Genomic DNA, 22,885 nt, shown 5'->3' with positions numbered 1-22,885 from the left:
GGGAGGTAGAAAACAGCTTTTCTTCATAACATATCACTCTTGTATTTATTTATTTTTAAAAGAAAGTCAAGCATAAATAAGGTTGAAATATTACATCTTGGGCAGCAGAAAGGAGAGCATTCATTAAATCAGGCGTTAACTTAGTAATGTTAATTTATGTGGTAATTGTCCAATTGACCATAACTCTAATTGTTTTCCACTGATTTGATTACTTCCTGGGCAACTTCCAGTTGCTTTTCTTTGGCACTGTGATAGTAGACAAAGTAGGCCACTTCTGGCATTTGAACATAAAAACCACTGAATATCAATGCATTGGGCTTAATCTTGTGGAATTTGTTTAAAGTTAACTTTTGAGAAGTGTTAATATTAAATGGCCATAGGGTTTCTGTGGCGAAAATATAAGAAATAAATGCTAGCTGATCAGCAGGATTATTCTGGGTAGTATTATACCTAATGTGATACCATCTTGCGTGACTTGAAAGGTTTTTGCAATGGTGCAAATCAAGGTATTAAGTTGAAATTGATATAATTTTTTTGTTTTATTTATATTTTAGATAATGCCACAGGGAAGTTGTACATTTTGATGGAAGCCAGGCTGATAGCACTGTACAAATCTGACACTGAATATGAAATACTTGACAGGCAAGTACATACATTATTATACACCTGCTAACTTCCAATATTTCTATAGATCAGAAATGAAATGTTTAAGAAGGTGGATCTGGCAGTTATTTAAAGATGAGTTTCCATATGTGGTGATTCTTTTTGTGTACATCTTGCAAAAATCTGTTAAAGGAATTGAAATTTGCTAGGACAAATTGATCTTCGACGTAACAGAGCTCCAGATAGAATAAAAGGTAATTTTATTAAGAAAAAATATGTTTGAAGTCTAAAAACTGGAAACAATCTTCCAAATGCAGAACACTTTTAAAGCACTTTCTGAGTACTTAAAGAGAAATGGAAAAAAACAAAACCATTGTCTTTAGCAAGCAAATGGTGCTTCTGTATGAAGGTCTACCTAACTTAGATAGCTAGTGGCATTTACTGTTTTTCTTGAAGACTGCTTATTCATCTTCACTTAGTGGAAAAATATAAAATATCTAATAACAATCAGATTGGATAGCTGATGCAGGTGATAACCTGTAGCTCTCCTAGGCAAAATATGTGGCTTGACTTCTTTTAAATCTTTTGTGTGTTAAAAATAAAAATAAATAAAATCAAATAAAAGGGTAGACTACAACTTCTTTTTTTTTTGCTTTTATTCAGTCCTGTGCAGTGAGTGGGGGGGGGGGGGAAATTATTCCTGGGAACAATTAGAAATTTTTCATGAATGACAGCCTTTCTTCACTTGCATCATTTATTTGTATACCTCTTTTTACCAAGCAATTGGAAGCTTCGTAACATTGCTTTTGAGAATAAAAATATATATTTAAAAAAAAGGGGAGGGAGAAGATACCTGTTACTTCAGCTAAGCAATTACCTGTAGTTACTGAATTATAGAACTGCAGAGCTGGAACGCTTGTCTAAGATATCATCTACTCTGATGCAGAATACTGTGACAGAACTGAGTAAATCTTGTTTAATATTTCTGCCTTTTTTTTTTTTTCAGCTGCCCTCTCTTCCCCTTCCCCCTCTGCTTAATTCTCTTCATATATCACTTACTCTCTAGAGTTGAAGCCAGTGCTCAGTTTGTAAGGATGGTTTTCAGTGTTCATGTTCTCCAGTGTTGACAGAACTTCTGAGCTCTCAATTTCCTGTTCTGTCTTTGGTCTCTCTCCCCCCCCCCCCCCCCCCCCGAGTCATTAATGAAAATGTTGAATAGCATCAGGGTCATGGTAGTCTCTGCCAGGATACCACTTGAAATTTTCTTCCAGTCTGATACTGAATTAATAACTCTTTTCTTTTTTTCAAGTGGTTGTGTATCCATATAGACATGCACTTACCCAGTTAGGTTATGTTTCTCTATTTTGCGTTAGAATGACATGTGAGACAGTGTCAAAAGACTAACATTAAGATTTAAATGTATCTGCTTTCTAATTAAGCTAATTATTCTGCTTAAAAAAGGAAGTAATTTGGCGTGATGTGGTTTATTCTTGACAAATTCATGCTGTGTTCTTTAGCGCTACTTTTTTTTTTTAACTGTGCAGTCCCATGAAGATGAAAGAGGTTATGTTATGCAGATGGTTACTTGAATCCATCAGTACTTCATTTCCCTCTTTAGAAACCTCTTCTGAGCTTTGAAAATAAAGCATATTACCAAAAAAACTTTGGCTATTTTCTTAAATGCTTTGGAATTAATTTATTGGTCAACCATTTTTTGGTCCTGAATTCTTCTTTCCTTGGAAACTGTAAATCCAGTTTCAGCCTGGTCACAACCGTTCTTTTGCTGTATCGGAGAATGCACCGAGTGTTTCAACCTTTTGCAATGCGTTGTCTGCTCGTCATCAGAAATGGGAAGTAGTAGACCTGTGTTGCTCTTTAAAACAGCTAGAACTGAAAACTGTGTCTGCCTGTGTCCCTGGTTAACTGTATTTCTACAATTTTTCTCTTCTGATCTTTATGATTTGTACCGCTCTGTGCCTAAGCATAAGGCTGCTACCATTTTCTGTTTTCTTTGCAGAGTGGTATGTTTTTCTTCCCATAGTAGTGCTCCAGTCACCTCAAGCTGACTTTTTTTTTTCTGCTCCAATATTTCTGTTACATAATAAATCATTTCTCTCAAATGTGAAACTTGCCACAGTTAAAAGGTGGCTGTAGTTGATGTAGGATACAAGTTCATGGAAATGAACTTCTCCCTCTTCTACTTTTCAGGGTTTTTGTTTGTTTGCTCTAGCTGACTTGTAACCTCTTGAGCAGTTAAGCCCTCAAGGGAGAAATTCATGACACTTGCCTTATAGCAGCTGGCAGACTGAGGTCAAGGAACAGATCTTATATTAAACACTTTCTGTATCTGAAGTCATCTGAACTTTTGAAGTACTCTCAGATTTTTCTTTCAAATCTGACTTGACTGTTTTTTCTCTCTGCTTTTCTGCCAGATGCAAATAGTGGTAGATTTTTGTGGGAGAGAAAACTGGGATATTTATTGTGTCACTGATAAGATGGCTCCCATCTTTATCAGAGTACTTTCTTCTGCTTTGTACAAAAGGATCTGTCCCGCTATGTTACCCTCTTTTTGGCCATTGAGTGCTTGCTTTGTGCACTTTTAACAGTGATAGTTATGAAGTGGTTGAATGCTTTCTTCCTTCTGTGTTACTTTTCAGTCTACTTGCATATTACACACTTTAATTTCTTTAAATTATTTTCCTGCATGTCACTGTTGTCTCCTTCTATGGTTTCTAAACTTTTAACTGCTTGAAAGTGAAGGATTACTATGGTGGTCTGAAGTGAGTCTCTGTTATACTTAAGTCATCAGAAAGTAGTGTAAAGTATTAGATATCAAAAGAAAGTCAGAAGCGTGATCCATAGCCCTTACCTTTTATGCAATGGTGTTACGTAAGAATTGAATACCCTCCCACGGGACCCCACCAGTTGAGTGCTTCACGTGCTGTGTTTGAGCATTCCCACCTCTGTGTGGTTGAGCAGTGGAATGATTTTTCTCTCATCTGGTCCTGATTAGGCACCTCAAACATTCCTAAAGCTGTTGCCAACATAAAATAAATCAACCAATAGTGAAGCTGTGGCTTAGAAGGAAAATCTCCCCCTTACTTCTTCCTGGTGGATGTCATGTATGCTGAGCTGGGGAATCATGCTCTTTAACTTTTTTTTGGCATAAATATTACTTGGGTTTCTTTTTGTACAATGAAACAACTATGAAGAGTTTTGCACTCTCAGGTAGTCTAATTTTGTATGGCTTGACCATTATTTTGAAAGACGTGGATGTGATCTTTCCCTCCGTTCTAGTTTATTTACATCTCTGTGATATCCAGGCTGGTATCCCACCTACTAGATAAAGATACGGAGGCTGGCCCTTCTTAAGTTGTGTTTTAACTAGCTTGCTGGGGCGGGGGGGGGTGGTACATGCGTGTGCATGGTTTTTTGTTTTAAATGAAAGATTTGAGCACTTTCAGGAGTATTTGGAGCTATGAATCCGAATCTGATTACCATCATTGCCATCTATACTCAGATGTTAGACACCTAAAGGGTGCCAGACGCAGGCTATATCTCTGTTTTAAATTTCTTATTAGGCATATGTGGCTCCCCAGTTAGTCTGTGAAGAGTTTAGATGCCTGATTTCAGAACAAGAAACCACCCGAGCTTTGGACGCTGTAATGCTCAGTATCACAACCCTTTACGCATGTAAATCTTAGCTGTTTTGGATCAGTGCTTATTTAGTGTTGAACATGCTGAGCTAGAGACGATAGCTCCATTTGAAATTACCTTTTTTTTATCCTGAAGCTTCTAGTTCAGCTTTACCACAAATAGATTGTTATTAATGCTTAATTAATATATTAAATTTAAAGTAGTTGCTTGATTGAAATGCAAGGTATACCTGTTGATTGTTACTAGAGATGTGTTAACACATTAGGATTTTCATCTCCCTTTTGAGTGGCAAGTGAACTATTAAGAAAATACTCTTCACCTGATGAAGTAAAATCCTGTTATGGAAGGGGAAAAGGGAATAGGAAAAATAGCATTCTATCCCGTTGACTAAGCAATTAACAAGTTACTAATTTACGTGTATCTTTTTTCCTTTCAGGTTTCCTGGCATTGCTCTTAAAGGCAAGACATATAAACCACTCTTTGAATATTTTATTAAGGTAGGAGAAGTCAGTTTGGTGTTTAGACATAGGATTCAAAGACAGAAGTGAAGACAACTCTATTTCTTGTTGCTGTTTTGTATATAAAAATATATAAATATGTAATTTTTAAAAAAATATATATAAACTCTTTTGTGCAAAAAATTGAGTATTTCAGAGGAGCTGACTGGCATACGCAACTTTTTCTCAGAATGGATTTCTTACTCTCAAAATACTCCTCTTCAGAACAAGCCAAATCTAATGTTCTGTTAACAAATCTGATTCAGTTGTGATTGTCTCCAGTAATTCTTTTTACTACTTTTATATTAACTGAGGAATAGAAAATAGCTCCTTATTCTTAATTATCTACATACTGAACACACAGCAGGTTTTTTTAGATTGGTAGATTGGGTGTGGTGTGTGTGTTTTTTTTTTTTCTTGATACTTACCTTATTCTTTGGAGGAAATAAATCTAAAAGTTAACTTTTTTTATGGTTAGAAGGTACCATACAGAAGTCTCCTTGCTTTTTTTTTTTTTTTTTTTTTGCTTTTTTAGTATGAAATGCCTTCAGCCTTCTTGATTGTATCCACATTTATAGGAGCCTGTTGATTTGTATTCTGCTAAGCACTGGACTATTTGTCGATTCCAGACTCGAAGATTAACTGACTCTATAAGGCTTTCTAGACAGGTCTTAGGTTTAATCGTAATTGATGCTTTTTAAATGAAACAGACAAACTGAGTGTCTTTATTATGGGAAATGGTTACTTAATGTTAGGTTTATCACTCTTTAATGTGTGTAATTTATTTCTAATGCAGCTATTGACTCTTAAGGGTGGCCAGTTGTATGTAGCTCTTGTGTTCTAAGAAAGCATGTTTTTGTGTTACAGTGCAAAGATAACGGTGCTTTTACTGTGGTAGTAGACAATTATGTAAAGGAAGAAGAAGGCACAGGTGTTGTACATCAGTCCCCCTATTTTGGTGCTGTGAGTATGAACTATGTTTATGATGTTGATTTTGTTCCAAAGCTTATTCCTCAGCCTTCAATGCTGCTATGAACTATGTGTCAGGGTGACAGTGATATTAAAATATATATATACACACACACATATATATGCACATACACATATATACAATATATATATAATAAACTTGTATTCTGGTGGGCCTTGTACCTACTTGTCTCTTTTGTGCTAGGTTGGAGAGGTTAGATGTCCGTTGTTTTGGTTATTTTTGTCATATGTGAAGTGAATTCACCACAGTATCTCCTGAGTGTTATTGCTCTTAGCTTTTCTGAAAGTCTAAATTCACAACTTCAAGAAGAAATGACCTATTGCACTGGTATAGTCAAAATTTGCTATGCTAATCCATAGTTTTGAATGGTAACTGCACTCCTGTTCAGCACATTGCTTCTCTTCAGTGTTTCAGTTTCGCTACTCTGTGCATTTGGAGTGCCTGAAAAGAGTTTGAGTGCTTTTGTACTGAGACTTTATCCCTTGGTGTAACAGGATTTTGTTATGCTCCGTTCTTTTTCTTGTCCACTGAGATATTTTATTGTCCTTCCCTTCAGTCTCCTGTTTTGAAGGTTAAGAGGAATAACTTTTCATGGATTTCATCACTTCAGTTTTTAGATGCAGGAGTTACAGCATTTATTCAGACTCATCGTCCTTGTCACGTAGTCCTGTCTTCAGCCGCAATCCAAAGATGCCCTCAAAAATCTGAGACCTGCCAGTGCCCAGTAATCGGTGATCCCTGACGCACATGCTCTGTCATCATTTCTGCTGGCATTAATTGTAGACTATTTTTGTATTCATATGAAACATCCTATCCTTCTGCTGTGTCCTTCTGATGCATTTTTTTTTCCTGAAGGATGCATCCTTATCAAGATGAAAATTGATATGGAGAGCTTTCCAAGCATAATACAGCTGTGATAGCTTTTGCAAATACAAGCTACCACATAATATCAGGTGGCTCACAGTTATTGCAGTTCAAAAGAAATCAAAATTAAAAAGTAGTAGCTCATGGAACAAGACAAACCTTCATAAAAACCTCTTTTTTTAAAGTCTTTGCATCTCCAGATTAACAAGACACTGAAACTCAGCGCCTCAAGCCCTTCTTCCTATGTAGGGTTTGTCTGCAGTTAACTTAAAACTTTTAGTAATATTTTAATTTGTGTAAAGCCCTAGTTTGTAGTGACTGTTCTGAGTGTGAGTCACAGAAACTTCATGTTACTGTTGCACTCTTTCCAGTAAGTTGAACAGGTACTCTTTATTTTTGTTATTGGAGGCTGTAAGTAAACCTTGTCATTTCAGGTTTGTGGGTTGTTTTTGTTTTTTCCAACTTCAAATGGAAAAGCTTTGAGTTATTCTTATCAATGAGTTATCAATAGCTTTTGCTTCAGTCCTTTTGTGGTCATTGTGTGTGTGTGTGTAGTCTTTTGAGAGAACTGATTGTGACAGGCTTACAGAGGTGAACGCTAATTTCTGTCCTGGAAAGAGCGAAAGAACTGAAATTAGCCTTAGTTGTGGTTTTGTTTTGGTTTGTGGGTTGGGTTTTTTTTTTTTCTCCTGCTCCCCGACCCCCCAGTAGAACTTGGCATTTATGAGTTTCTGTATGTGCCCGAATGCATTCTTCAGTTGCGTTTACTGAAGCAAACCATCATTAAATCAAGTGGCACGGCAGTCTGGAAGGCTTACTTTCAAGTTTGAGTTCTTCAAAAGAAAAGGAACTAACTGTAAAAAACCAAAATAGCAGAGCCCTTTGTAGCTCATTGGCCACATCAGCAACACAAATCGAACTGTACCACCTCTTGACCGAGGTCCTGTGAAGTGGAAGGTTCATTATTATGTTTTAGCTAGGTTGTCAGTGTGCCAGGCTTTGATGTAGTCTTTGTTGGCTGCTTCTTCAAAGCCCTTTACAGTTCACTGCCAAATCAGGGTTGATGTTAGTTCTGTCATCTGGTCTACATTTTAACATCGCGCTCTGCTATATCTCAACAATAGTAGCTGATGAAAGCTCAGTTAATCTGTTGACTGAAGTAGCTGGTTGACCAAGAGGAGGCTGAATAAGCGTCATGGCTGTCCACAGCATCTGAGGAGTGATACTATGGTCAGTAGAGCAATTGACTGCTGTAGCTGAAGTGGTTTTTTAATTTCTACATGTAATGCCTTAGTACTTGTAACAGCTGACTTCACTATCGCTATGGTTGAGTTACAGTATGTCCTGTAGAATATAATATGGGTCAACTGGCACTGTCTGCCAGATCCAGCTTGAAGGAGCTGGGAACCACTGGAACTGGTGGGTAATGTTGCAGGTAAAGGATGAGGTTTAGCATTTAATTGAGAATTACCGTTGCTACGAGCACAGGGAGGGTCCAGAAACCCTCCTTTGTCACCCAAAAGGTTGGATCACCATTGTTACATCTAGGAATGGAGAATACTGGCTAGCTGCCGAAGCATTGAAACACTTGTTTCTGCTACGATCTCCTTGATTAAGCTGGAAAAATTGCTTTAGAGTGCATCTCTATCAAATAGCTGCTGCATCCTTGTTTGACAAAAGGTAAACGAGCTCTAAGCATGCAGGAGGCTGACTGTTCATCTGCAGCCAGTTTTGACAGAGTCACAGCAGGTTCCATTACACGCTAGACAAAACTACAGTTTTTGCGCCCAAAGTCTGTTTCTCCTCTGTTTGGTCAGATCAGCAATACAAGAATCTCTAAAACTCAAAAAGCAGCCTAACTTGAGGCAGACTTGAGGCCTGTTCTTTGAGGAAAATGAAGCAATTCTGTGGATGCTGAGAGCAATTGATCTGCTTCTGTTTCCACTATCATTGCCCCCCACCCAGACCCCCCGTAGTGTTCCGTCACCTTCCGGGCAACGAAGTGGGAAACCTGGAGTGATAATTGGGAAGTCATGCGTTGACTTTAACTTCAGACGGTTGTCACTAGAAATGAAAATCTGAATCTTCCTGTCCCCCTAAAATCTTGTTTTGCTCTTTTCTTTTCTACGATACCATTGTTGCTTAATTACATTCACGAGAAGATTCAAGTGACCCCCTTCTTCCCTTCTCCCTCTACTGTTACAGGAAATTAAAAATTAAAACTAAGGCTGTGGTAATGTCCGTATGTGGTATTTGGTCAGTATTTTTGCCTGTAGGCCAAGAAAGATTGAGAAGCACAGATTTAAAGACGTTAGATTACTAAGACGTTCAGAAAACGAGATCTCTTATGTTGACTTGAGGAATTAAATTGATTTAAACAACCTGTTTTATGAAAAATGCCCAACAGGCCTGTGCACTATACAGAAATCGGTCTTTATTGGCTGGTACAATAGAATGACATAGAGGTTGTCAGTTCCCTTACTGTATAATAATAGCCTGAAGCTGTTGACTACCTGCAGGCGTGTATATATTGTATGTGTGTGTTTGTATACATATGTGCTCAGAAGCACATGTACACATCCCCTCTACTATGTGGGAGAAAATGCACGTACTCAGAAAATATCTTTGTGATGAATAAAAGTACAATCCTTTAAAATACATCTTTTCCTATGCGTATTTTGGATTAGTGAAGACTGAGTATTTTGCTATTGTTGTCCAGTCATTGCATTTTATATTTAATATTTAATTTCTTTTCCCAGGGATAGATATTTTAACCAATATTTTAGTTTTCTATAATTTTGCACTTTCCTCTTTTATAGGATGATTACAGAGTCTGCATGGATTTTAATATTATTCAGAAAGATTCTGTGCCAGTTTGTCCTGTTGATGCATCAGGCTGCTTCACAGCAGAAGTGACTGACTTTGCTGGACAGTATGTGAAGGTTGGTGATCTTGGAGGAAGTGTATTATTACTTTATTTAAGATAACGTTTGTAAGTGATAGAAGTTTTTGGTTTTTTTGTTTACCTGAGTGGCTTTATCTTCAGTGTGTCTTTGGTATCTGGAAAAAACAAAATGTCTCTTGATATTTGGGACAATGTCAGGTTTGTTTGTTATAGTATTTGACAAATAAGGAATTTGAAACATAAGCAATGTTGTAACTCTAATAATGAAAGGGAAAAGAGTGGAAGTATCTCTGGTTCATATCTGTCGTAGTAAGAGTTGCAATTTTCTTCTTGATTCTTATGGATTCTTATGTAGTCTGTGTGCACAAGCATGTATTCCCTTTGCCTCCAGATAATTTCTGAATTCACAGATATTGGGGAAAGATGTCCAAAGTAATTAAGTTTATACAAGCCTTGTTGTACTAAGTAGCTGGTTAGAGGAGGGAAAAAAAGAATCATTTCTCCACAGTTGTGGGAAAAGTTGCCACGTGAATTTAGTCGCTAATCAATGCAAGAGAATCCATGTGAAGGGAGCACTAAAGGAACTCCAAATTGCTATAAGCACAAATCAATAGAAAGGAATGCCTCATTGATTTTCTGTACTCAGGAAACAAATAGTTTTGAATCAGTTTTCCACTGCTACAATTGGATAGCAAAGCATGTTCATACAAAGGTAATTTACAGGAGAAAGGCTTAAAACCTTGTTTTATCAAAAAATCCTTGTGTGTGTATATACATATATTTATTTTTTACTTTCTTAATGTCTTGTTGACCCTTATATGTCCAGCAGGTTGTCCTTGAATAGTAATGCACAACTTTCACTCATAGCTTAGCATGTCAGTCTCTTCAGTTAGTAAAGTGTTATAAAAGATACTTCAACTTCTGTAACTGGGGTCCCATATTAGAGGAATATGGTGTTGTGAAGCCAAAACATTAGGTAAGAGGCACCTACATGGCTGCTTTTATTGAGTCTTCTGATTCTTTTGACATTTTTTTGATTTAAGATATTGCTTAATGCTAATTCTGATTGGTATTAATGCTGCAGATAATTTGTATTTCTTAGTTTTATGTATGTCAAAACACAGTTAAGGACAAGATGGAATTGATGCTGTATACCGGGATTTTGGGAGCAAGTGATTTCTCAAGTTTGAATGTTTTAGTATGATGCCTCTGCAGTAAATGCATAAATTGTTTAGAACCTTCCTGTATTTTTGTGTAATATTAGACTATTTGTTTTTTATGTGTTTTTGTTTTGCTTTTTTAATTTGGATAGTGAAGACCAATCCTGTAGTAGCTTACTGAAGTACTGAAAATTACATTCCAAGGCAATCTTTTTATTTTGTCTTTTTAGGATGCAGATAAGAACATCATTAAATTACTGAAAGAGAAAGGCAGACTGGTTAGTAGCAGTACTTTTAAGCACAGTTATCCTTTCTGCTGGAGGTAAGGAGAGAAATGCATATGACTTTCAGATTGAAGGTTATAACTGAGTAGTTTCATCACATTTGTCTCCTCTTTCATCCCCTCCCTCTTTATACTTTTTTTAATGAGACTAAAAGTACCACAAGTCAAGACTATTGATTGAAAGGGGCTCCAGTTTTGGGTTAGTATTCAAATAAATAAGAAGTTGAGTAAATTTAAAAAAAAAAAAAAATGTAAAGTTCATTAGTCAGGTTTAGTAAGCCTATTGTATTAAAAACCTTTGTTGTAAGTTTAAGAAACACTTTAAAATCTAGTTTAATTTTTGAAAATCACTTGAAAATTTTAATAGTCTCATGTGATGTATTCAGTCCTTTGTATTGATGTAATAGTGATAAAAGGTTTTCTCTATACCTAGCTTTAATGTTACTAGGTGAAGTGCGCTAGCAGCGTGCATTTGTCTTAGCTGTATAGCAAGAATAACCTTTACTTGCCTTTGCATAGCATGATTGTTTTGTTTTGTTTCTTTCTAAGAGCTACCTAGAATTAGGTGGGGAAGTGCTCTTCAAGTGTTATGTTCTTGGTGAGTTGGGACAGGTTTTCATAGATGGTTTTCCAAAACTATTTTTCTTATGTAACAATTCAAATTTACAGTCATGGGCTTTTGAGACAAACCAGGAGCAGAAGTGCTGGTTCTGTAGAACATACTCAATCCTGCTGCTCTGTTGCCATTTTTGTTGACTGATGACAAGTTGCAAGCAGCACCTAGCAGCAAATTATCTGGTGGGAAGAACTGTATAATGGCTTCTACTTGAAAAGTTCATTTCACTGCCGTTAGAAATCAAACCGTAATTGGAATATACCAGAAGTAAAAGAGTAGTTCTCGACTTCAAACGTCGTTATAAGTTACTTTGATTAACGTAGGAAAACTTTGAAATTAGACTCTGCTACTTAATGTAGTGTTGCTCACGCTTTTACCTGGGACCAGGCAGTTGTTGAATCCTGGATATGTTATTTTCCTTCCTTTTATGCATTGTGAAATGAGGGTCCTCCTTTGCGTTGTTGTCTTGTTACTGTGATATATAGTAACTCTCTCTCAATTAAATTTTAAAATTTAAAGGAGAAGAAAATAGAGGCAGCTTGGAAAGTACATAGTAGACAGTTTTCAGTTAGAATTCCCCTTCTTTGGAATCTCTGAAAAAAGAGATCATGGGCTGAAAGCAGTCTGTGTATGTTTGAGATCTTGATAGTCTAAATGCTCATATGGCCTAGGTAGCAGGCAATTTAACAACTCTGAAAGACAGCAAAGGTAACAAGTGTGACAGCTGCAGTGTCCATTGCAGCTACTACACGGTATTCTGTTTGGAAGCAATATTGGGAAGCTCTGTCACTGGCCGATACAGAGTTTTGTCTTTTTAAGCCAGTGAAAGCAAAGCAGCGTTCTTTCATAGCATTAGGTCAGTTATCTATCATTTATTTCTTAAATTACAAGCAAAGGGAAAAAGAGTAAGGTCACAATAATGTATTTTAAACAGCTGTGTAGTCCAAAACAAACATGAAAACTATATTGGAAATGTATAGTGTCCACAGAGAACATTCTTTACAGTCTTTTATCTTTTCATGTATAAAGGGTGCCCCCCGCCCCCCCACCCCAGGAAGGTTAGTTTGATGGCACTGCTAATGAACAGTGAGTTTGCTTAGGTGCTTCGGTTCCTCTGATACAATTCTGAAGGACACGTTTGTAAGCAAGCATGCTACCACTGTTTTTCACCAAAGGTGGTGCTGGTACTGAGTTTAAGAATTATCTCCATATGGCATTCTAAAACTGAATGTGTTGCTCTATCAGGTATTAACATGCACTGTGAAGCTGCATATCAGAGCAGAATAGCACACACTTCTAAGTTGTTGAAAGAAGGTATTCTTGTTACATTTTATCTGCTTTAAAGCTTATGTCCTTGGGTGGTGTCTTTCACTGCATCATTCCAATATTTTGCCTGAGCTTTTTGTCTTATCTTTCATATATTTACTTGTTCAACCTGAGTCTGGTGTTACTGTAAGATACACTGCACAAGTCCATTAATATAGGAGTTGCTTGAACTCTGGGTAGAACGGCCATCTCAAGAAGTACTAACTTTTACTAGTGTGTGAAGACCATTCGTCTGGTCTTTGGGGTTAGGGTTTTTGTTTCAATGTGATCCTACTTCAGATTTGTGCAAGTTGCACTAATGTTTTGCCAAAAAAAGTCATACGGAAGGGGATTATTATGTCTTGTTTTAATCGTGTCTTCTTTTTGATATCTGCGGTCTTTTTGCCTTCTGCCTCATCTGTTTTATGTTTTAAATGAACGTGCTCTTTCAGTTTTCACGTCAGCGATGCGGCTGATCCCCACAACTTCTCTGCTTCTACATCCGTTTTTGTACTGTTAATAAATTGAGTTGGTCAGTCTTGGTCCTTTGTGAAGTATTGAAGCAGCACAGATCTGAAGTTGAACAGTTGGACTGAGGTTGGACTTGGACAATTTTATGCAAGCTCTAAGAGCGGTTGTACTAAATCAGGCCAAGCATCCATCTATCCCATCTGACAATATCCATAAGTGAACGTGTAGGGAGAAGAGTGAGAACAAGCATATGTTGTAGTCCTGTGTAGTACTCTCTTGGCTTCCAGTGATTTTCAGATAATGGGTTTCCTGAGCTAGCATGACCACCATAACTGGCTTGAGTAATGTGGTTGTGTTCGTGGGTTTCTTCCCTTTCTTCTTTCCTCTTGTGTGTTCGTTCTTTCTTTAATTCAGTTTGGTGTGTGCGTGCTTGTTTGTTTGTTTTTAATTAGGATACATTCTGACTGAGGAGATCTAGCAGACCTCTTGTGACTACTCTACTCCATAGACATAAATCCTGGTGTTCCTGTTTTGCAAGGAACCTATTTAAGTCTCCCAAAAATGGCTTTGCTTATGTGGAAGGGGGAAACACTATAAATTCCCAATAGCTTTCTCAATTTAGAAAGGAATACTTAGGCAAGTATCCATTTTTGCCTTGAGGTCTGGCTAAGTAGTTTTTCCCCTCGTCCTGTATTAATGCAAAACACAACCTGGTAATAGGGTTTTCTCATTCAATTCTTCAGCAAAGAAGAATTTGAGCCCTCGTTGCTCATGAGAGGCAGAACTGGATAAGGTATTCATGGCTGGGCAAGTTGTCAGTATCTTGTTCTCCCCCCCCCCCCCCCCTTTCCCTTTGGTGGTGAGGTAGTGCTTAGCTGTACAACTAGAAGGAAGAAAATCTTTGGGGAAACTGTGCCATCTGCCCTTTCTTACTACCTTCATGTAGAGGAAAATGGTTCTCTCTGGGTGCTTTGGAGTGGATCCTTTGCATCTGAAGCTAATTCTGCACTAAAACATGTCTTTAGTCAGCCCCATCTGCCAGCTACTTGCTCCTAATAGAGCTTGGGTACAAATTTATTATCCCAGCATTCTTTTGGCAGTATGCCGACATGACCATATCGGAAACTGCTACTGTCTGGTCTTGTTGTTCCTGATAATTCAAAATCTTACATGTGATGGTAATTCATCATTCTTTAGGACATCTTAAACAAGATGCTCAATAAAACTAACCTGCTTCTGAAGTACCCTGTAGGTTGCAGAATGCTTCCTTTTTACGCTAATTTTGCTGCTGCCTGAGGAGTTGACTTAACTGTTCCCTTTTATAGGTATTAGAAATTAAACTTGAGAAGCAGAACTTTCTAGCTTAGTCTGTTTGCTTTTGATAGCTAGAGCTCTGCTACGTTATTAGTGCTTTGAGCTCTTACCCTTCACAGTAAAGTTAGTTATAGATACTTTTAACTCTTAAAAGACACAGATAGAAGTGTAAACCTTATGTTTAAAAGGAAATATCTTCTGAAACATGACCTCAAGGGAACAAGTGGTGTGTCTCTTATTATCGGGCTGTATGCAATGTGATTGCATTTTTTTTTTTCAGGTTTTAACAACCTTTACTGTGAATTTTCTTCTTTCTTCTACTGGTCAGGCAGGTGTACCGTTAGGAAGTATCTTCACAGTAGTAGTTGTAATTTACATCACAATCAGTCTAGTTTGTATATTTGAAATGAGTCTTTGCTATAGACAGAAGTAAAATGAGCATTGTAAGATTGGGTTGTTTACAGTAATGACTGCCTGTAGGAGATAATGGTAGCTTCTGGGGCCTTTGGTTGCAAGTTATTGTTGAGAAGTTATTTCCAAGTTCTGAGGCAAGCTGGCTTTTAAAAAAAACAAAAAAACAAAAAAACAAAAAACCAACAAACCCAAAAACCCAATAATGCTTTGAGAAACTTTTTTTGTGATGGGTTGACCTTGAGGAGGACTGAACTTCCTGTGCTAGCATTGTTGAAGCTGCTATGTAGCAGCAGACAGGTTTTTTTTTCCCCTAGGCCTCAGTCTTCGATTTGAAGATTGGCATACTGAGATAGCTGTGAAGTATCAGAAATCTCCAAACTCTCCTGTAACGCTCTTCACATGCTGTTTGATCACCAGATTCTGCAGAAAGATGCATATTACTTTTACATGCTCTCAAGACTTCAAGCCATAGTATTGGCTTGAAGTAGGGCTGCCAAATAGGAGACCTGTTTGAGTCTTCAACGCAGTCAGCTGCTTAAAGATGCTAATTTTACTAAGTAATTTAGGGAATTTATCAGAGTCTGTGCAGTCTGCCCTACAGTGATCCCAATTCTAAGCAATCCCAGGTTCTGAATCTCCCTGTTACTTCACAAAGGTTTTATGACTGGTATGGAAAGTTGAGGCTAGGAATTTATTAAGATGACTTGATTACTACTTTCTTCTGCTGCTTCTCTGGATTTTTTCATTTCCTTCTCCCCCTGGTATGGGGCATTCATCTAGTTAGCCCCAGATACTATTACTCCATTGTTATGATTTATTTTTATTCCTTTAAACACCACTAATTAAGATATAGCATAACGTTTTGTAGCTTTTCAGGTTAGATATGGACAGGTTTTTTAAAAAAAAAAAAAAAAGTACAGAATGAACTCATCCAGAAGGGCTTAAATTGGGCTGATTTTAATACTGAAGTTGATAGCATTGTTATATGTAGGTATATAAAATTGAAGTACAGTTTGAATGTTCTTATGCTTTCTCTTGCTATGAAAACTCATTCAATTGCTGGTTTTGAAGGATTCTTTTTTTAAAAAAAAATTTTAATACAGTAGTTCACGTAAGTGTAATGGTTTGTATAGTAATAATAGTAACAATTTAAAAAAAACTCTTGTTAATGTGATAATACTTCAAGTAGTATAATTAAATCTGTAAAGAAGAGATTATGATGTAAAAAAATACATTTTTAAAGAGCACTTTATAAATACCATGGCCCTGAAAATGTTTTTGTTTTGGTCTGTTCCCCAAAACCTTCTCTTATAGGTCAGATACTCCATTAATATACAAAGCTGTGCCAAGTTGGTTTGTAAGAGTGGAGCACATGGTCGAGAAGCTACAGGAGAATAACGCACAATGCTACTGGTAATGTCTCTTGCTTATATTTGTTCTTTAAAGAAACAAAACCTCAAAACGTTCTCACATTATACGCCAGTTTTACACTGTATTTCCATTCTGTCTTTCTGAATCAGTTACTGAGCAGTGTCTCTTATTTCAGGCTTCATGAATGGGCCTCAAACTGTGGTAAAGCAATGGGATGGTTTTTCTGGCACTAGCAGATATCGGCTTCATTGCACATGAGCCCAGTGCATGTACACAGTTGTATATTCTTCCTTACTTGCTTCTGAGAAGGCATTCCTGTATAAAATCCCATGAGAAATATATTTTAGTGTGTAATTAAGGTTGAGTATGTACTAATAATTTACAGTGAAATACACTACAGGGTTATAAAAAGTATCCTCAAATCATGTGATAGAATTGTATGAAATCCAAGATCAGAGATAAACTGCAAAGGAATCTCAACACGAGGAAGCATAGAAACGCACAGTAAAGGCACCGAAACAGGTCCACTAGAGAGAAGAGTTTGGTTAGCTAAACTTTGGGTATTTGTGGTTTCAAATTAAACTTTTTTCCCTTCATCTGGTTATTACAGGATAAGGTTGATACTTGGTCATAGGTGCATCTGAAGAGCTGTAAGGCAAAACGAAAAAGCAAAATGGCCTCAAACAACACTCCGCTCCGCTCCCCCCCCCCCCCCCCGATTTTGAAACATGTATAAGTTCAGAGTTTCAGAAGTTTGATTAAAAATACACTAGTTGTGGCAAAAAGTAAATCTTCATATGCATGTAAGGAACCTGATAAATATTTGTGTGAAACTTATGTGGAAAGAAATTAATAACAAATGGTTTTAACTAATTTAAATACATTAATATGCCAGGTATCAGAGGGAACTGTTAGAGATGGTAGCTGTTTTGAGAGTCCGTCGTAGGGTCTGTGTGCTACAAGCACACCATAAATTTGCCTTCTCCGCCTTCATAATCTTTACTTTCCCACAGCTTGTCCTAATACCTTCCCTCCCCTCCCCACCAAATAGTCTGAGCCTGGGAAGTTGAGACGAGGTGGCAAAAAGTGTGGCTATTAATTCTTGGTTCAGTTGTACTGTGTGCCGTTTCTGTTGTTCAGCCTTTTGACACAAGGACTGCAGGAGAGTCAGGATTGTGCTGCGGTGTGCCTCTGGTCTGCGGATGTATTCATGTTAAAGAAGGTGACTCAACTTTCAATGAACAATTACAGTTTATGCTGTGTTTCTTCATGGACAATGGTTAGCAATTAAATTCTCCATGAGCAACTTCTACGTAACTGTTTACCTGCTGCAAGCACTGTAAATGTTGCAATCTGTGAGAGAAGTTTAGTGATCCATGATACAGGCGATCCAAAAATGTTGGAAAGCTGTCCTGCTAATTTGCAATAAGCACATGCTTGATATATAAGAAGGCTCTATAGATTACTAAGTGTTGCTTTCTGTTTCCCTTAACAGAACATACTGTGATCCTCCTTTTGGGGAAAAATAAGCTGGAGAGGGGGTGAAAGTGTTTGTTCTTAGCTTTAATTAGCTTTCTCAAGATGCTCAAGATACTGTTTTGATGACTGACAGTAGACCTGCATACTTAATTTTCACATGAACATAAGAAAAATGTAGTGACCCTACAAGGAAAGGAAAACGTTTGAATAGTTAAGCTAGTTTTGCTTTTCCAGAGACCAAACTTGAAAAAGAAACTACTAAGAATGTCCTCCACTCATCCAGGAGGTGTTCGTAAGAATTCATAAATTGTTTCCACCCTACTTCGTATTTGGGCCTTAGGTGGGCGTTGGGCAGTGGGGATACAGTTGGAGCCACACGTGAGAGTTGCCATTGCAAAGATTAGGTGGGAAGACAGCATTGTTGGTATGCCTTGGTGGTTATATTGATTATATTCAGCATTAAAGCACCCATTGTCTTTCAAGCAGTTCTTAAGTTGCAACCTAATACCATAAATGAACATAAAACTGATTCCTTGAGACTTCTTTCAAAATAGAATGCTTAAAATAACTGAGATCATACTATTTTGGGAGAGATGGCCACAAATAGAGGGGAGAGATCATCATCGGATTATTAGTAAAATCATACTGATACATGTTTCCAGCACGTGAATTCATAAAAAATAGTTCAAATGCCTGATGACTTTTGTTTGAAAAAAGATGGCTTTTAAAATCTAGCCTTTTTAAAGAAAGGCTATTTCCTTAAGGTTCTCTTTCTATCTGCTTCTCTGATGTCCATTTTGTTTGGGGTACAACTTCTTAAGCTAGCAGTCCTTAATTTCCATTTATTTAGATACTGGGGACACGATTCTTCCCCAAACCTACTTTTTTTTGTATCTGAAGAGACTTGATCTCTTGAAGTGTCACAGGAGTAATACCTTTTTTTAAATTATTTTTGGACTCTCTGGGGCTTCAGCATGTCCTGAAAGAGAGAAAATTGGGGATAAATGCTTTTCAGACTATATTAATCTTTGGAAAATTAGTTTGACTGTGTTGCTTTCTAATTACTTTAAATGACTGATAGGTATATTGCCCCTTAAGAATAGCACTCTTTGTAGATATTTTTTGATGAAATAGATTAAACAGTTTGCTAAACTTGGCAGCCTAATTGCATTTCTAATTAGTTTTTTAATGAATTAACATACTGCTAATAAATTTTCAGTGATCGTAGTTTTAAACCCAGCAACTGTACCTTCATTTTTCAAAACGAACTTAGCTATAGCTTACAAGAATGACCACATGAAATAGTGATGTGTCAGTATGAGCCTGTGTTTCAGTCTTTTTAGTCCGGGATCCCTACCAGAATTTCTCTGTACCACACAACTGGAAGATGAGGTAACAAAGTATCGTGAATCTTTCATTCAAACAGCTTAGCACCGTGGTTCTTGTTCAAGACGGGCAGATCGAGCTGCTTCCCATTCAGTGCTACCAGGCAGTGGTTTCCTGTTATGTCAGTGTGGAGAGTTAGGTGCAGCGTCCAGGCTGGGTCCCTGTTACGCGTGGTCTGGATTCCAGCCTTAGTTGTTGGTGTTAAAACTCTGTCTTCCTGTGAAATGATTTGTTGAAAGAGCATTTCCTACGTAACCACCGACAAGTAACTAAACCTTGATACCTTAGGTTCCTGTGCGTAATATACGACTAATTCCTTATCAACACAGAGTTCAGAGTTTGTCTAAATTACAAATTTATAAGTTAGCGTAAGCAATAAATTAGTGTAAAACTTATGTAATTTATACTTATGTTTGTAACTTGTTTTAACTCATGTTTCCAGGAGTGTGTATAACATTTTAAGATACTGAGAGGTTGATTTAAAAAAAAAAAAAAAAAAATTCAAACCTAAAATTTAAATACAAGATTCAAAGTCTGCAGAACTTTTTTTTTCCCTTTTAACTCTCTTATCTCAAGTTCTACCTCTGAACTTCTTCTGAAAGGCCTACCTCTGACAATTATACTAGTTTCTGCTGTTAGAGACTATTGTCCACTTCTGACACTGTTTACATTAGAAGCACAGCACTTAACGTAGTGGAAACATGACTACCAGTGAGAGGAAAGCAGAGAGGAGAGGTGGGAAGTGACTTCAAGGGAATGAAGCCTTTTGTTCTTGCATCATCTTAGCACTGAAAATTCAAACATTTTAGTAAAGAGCTTGATGTGTTGATCCTTAGCTAGAACTATTCTTTCACTTTAAGAAATAGTAGTTTGTGATGAACTAATACGTTGCAAAGAACTCAGGCACTAAGCTTTTGGGCTGGAAGTTAATTTCCTGTTTTAAGAGCGTGAATTTTGCACCCTTCCTGCCATTTCTGTGTGCAGAACTCTAAGAACAAGTGCTTTCACATCTGCCAATTAGTAGTCCAACAAATTGGTCTTTTGAGACGCTTCTGACTTTGGTCTTTCCAGTCTTCGGAGAGACTTCTTATTTGTTAAACAGCAACCTGTCTCCCACCCTTTTGGAAGATGATTTAATCACAAATTATATATGTTTTGTATCCTACAATCTAATCGGTAGGGCGTGCGAAGATGGGCTGTAGGGCCTGGCCTGCAATGGAAAGTAAATGTTTGTTGTCTTCTCCCAGATTTTGCGCAGATAAGAAGTAGCAGGGGATGTATAATTTTAAATCATAAGAGAAGTGAAAAATAATGTGAGAAAATGAATTCCCTTGTTTCTCTTTCTTGCTCTATGTTGTTGTTTTTTTTGGGGGGGAGGGGGGGAGTTGCCCAGTAGAATGGTTTGTCTTTCCTATTTTAATTGGATACTTGAAATTGCATCTTATATTTGTATGGAGTTTTATAGGTTATTTTTGTTCTTTAATATGACCGTGAAGTTGTTGCTCTTCCTTTTGAATCACTGATCACACCTGTCTCGCTCAGGAAGCGCTGGTAGGAGCCAGGTCCTCTGTAGCAGTCGCTAGATGGCAGCGTTTCCTGAGGGAAAAACGCAAGCTAGCGTCTGTAGAGTGCGAAACGGGGGGAACAAATTTGCTGCAGGGGTAGCCTCCTGTTTGTCCGAGTGCAGCGCGAGTCAGGAGGTTTTGTTACTGTCCGTTATCGGACGTGGCTGAGGATTGGAAGTAAGTTTTAAGGCTTGTTCCAGTTGATTTTGACGGCTTGTGTTCGGTTGCATCCTAATTTTGCTGTTTCCTCTCAAAGCCTCTTGAGCAGCCATGGACAGTTATTGCAAATATCCTGTCATCCCTGGTAAATGGCCACCAAAAGCTTGTTGTTTGTTAAGGAGTTACTTGAACCATGTCAGTTTGGTTATAATACCATATTCTTAGGCAACTAATTATCTGCATTTGCAGCATGTTGAATGTCTGCCATCCTTATAGCACTGCAAGCATTTATGTAAGTTGAAACAAATCTGAAGTGGTAGTACTGTGTAAAAATACTTTGTAACCATAATTGTTCTGTATGATTCTCCAGAGAAAACTAGGCAGGAAGAACAGCAGAATGAAAACTTCGTTTGGCATTGACTTCAGAACGCAGGGGTTTTGCCATTGTTGCTAAAGATGAAGAATTTTAATAGTTAGTGTTTGGGTCATACAAGTGAAATAGGTATCGGGATACGTGTATCACAAAATTGGAGGTTAAGGCTTCGGTTAATCTTGACGTGTCGAGCGGCTGCGCACTGCTGACAGCATGGCTACGATGCAGTTTGCAGCAGCATTGCGGTCTCAGGCTCAAGTGTGCGTTGCTATGGGAACCAGGGTGCGCGAGCGGAGGAAAGCGTTGCTGTATCAAAATGATCGAAAGCGCTCTTAATTTAACAAGCGTTAGCCTCACATAAGCAAAAAAATTCTTCCGCACTAGCGGAGGCAGCCCTAAGTGGCGTGGGGTTTGTGCCCTCTGCACCGGTATGGTGAGCGTCCCTGACGTGGGGAGGAGAAAGACTGCTGCAGAGGAGACTCGGTGGCCTTTGCAACCCCCGGCCTTTCCTCATTCCTTCCCCCTGCCCCCCCCCCCCCCATCCCCCATCATGGACATTTAATTAGGTCCATGATATAGTATTGGCGCTAATTAAAGTGTCAAAAGGGCATGAATAGTTGCCTATTTTATCTCCTTGAATTAAAAGCCATTAAAAATCAATTTGAGGGCATATTGAAGGAGGCTTGTTATTACAGGAAATTAACATAACAGAGTTGAAGACTTTTAGTCTTCTAAGGATTGGTTACTGTTTGAAAGGAAAAGAAAATGCTGTACTTAAATTAGCAGGTGTTGTGCTGCGATTTTAACAAGATCGGTACATGTTCAGTTGAGTGACTTAAAATAACTATTTAATCAGCTTTGTTTTGCTGTTACAACTCAGTTATATCCGTGAAGAATATCTTCCTCCTTTCCAGATATTTAAATGATTTCTGGTTTCAGGAGTCGCTGAAAGAATTACTAGCTTACTGAAAGAGGGGATAATTCTGGGAGCATCTTCTCAAATTCAAACATGTCAAATGCTGAGTGCTAATCCAGTGTATGAGTTCTTAATTGACGCTATTTAAGGCAGCGTTTTGTTTATTGGCGTTATAGTCTAACTCTTACATGACTGTTCCTCGAATAATTTGTAAGCTAAGCTTCCTTCAGTTATTAAATCCTATCCATTATCTATAGTTGCTATGTTTTTTTTGAAGAAGGTCATGAATGCAATCAGCTGATGAGAGGAACACCGAAGAGAGAGAAAGCATTAGAGTATCTTTATATAAACTCCCAAACAGCTTTTACCATTAAATTACTGATAAAACGTGTGATGTTTCTGCTGTGGCCATGTTTGATAACTGTTTCTTTCAGTATTGGTGTTAGTGTTTACAGCAAGGAGCGACAGTATTAGTTTGAGACAGCGTTTCTGTACCCTGTGACTAGAGGGAAGTGAGCCAGCTTACTGAGTCACGCAGAGCACATCCGAGCTTTGA

At 37.7% G+C, this 22,885-nt stretch overlaps 1 protein-coding gene across 3 annotated transcripts in view; it reads left to right on the top strand.

Moving 5' to 3' along the window:
• Nucleotides 1-22,885, top strand: part of IARS1 (isoleucyl-tRNA synthetase 1) — a 108,007-nt gene that overhangs the window by 28,364 nt on the left and 56,758 nt on the right. For all 3 annotated transcript variants that reach the window (XM_068907456.1, XM_068907457.1, XM_068907455.1), the window contains exons 9-14: nucleotides 555-642; nucleotides 4,697-4,757; nucleotides 5,625-5,720; nucleotides 9,432-9,554; nucleotides 10,908-10,999; nucleotides 16,395-16,493. In XM_068907456.1, the coding sequence (XP_068763557.1) occupies nucleotides 555-642; nucleotides 4,697-4,757; nucleotides 5,625-5,720; nucleotides 9,432-9,554; nucleotides 10,908-10,999; nucleotides 16,395-16,493 (559 nt within the window). The remainder of the gene's footprint in view (nucleotides 1-554; nucleotides 643-4,696; nucleotides 4,758-5,624; nucleotides 5,721-9,431; nucleotides 9,555-10,907; nucleotides 11,000-16,394; nucleotides 16,494-22,885) is intronic.

Source organism: Struthio camelus, chromosome 14, assembly GCF_040807025.1.
Source record: "Struthio camelus isolate bStrCam1 chromosome 14, bStrCam1.hap1, whole genome shotgun sequence".
Lineage (NCBI taxonomy): Eukaryota > Metazoa > Chordata > Aves > Struthioniformes > Struthionidae > Struthio > Struthio camelus.
Note: the sequence above shows the minus strand (reverse complement) of the source record. Positions and strands in the feature narration are given on the sequence as shown.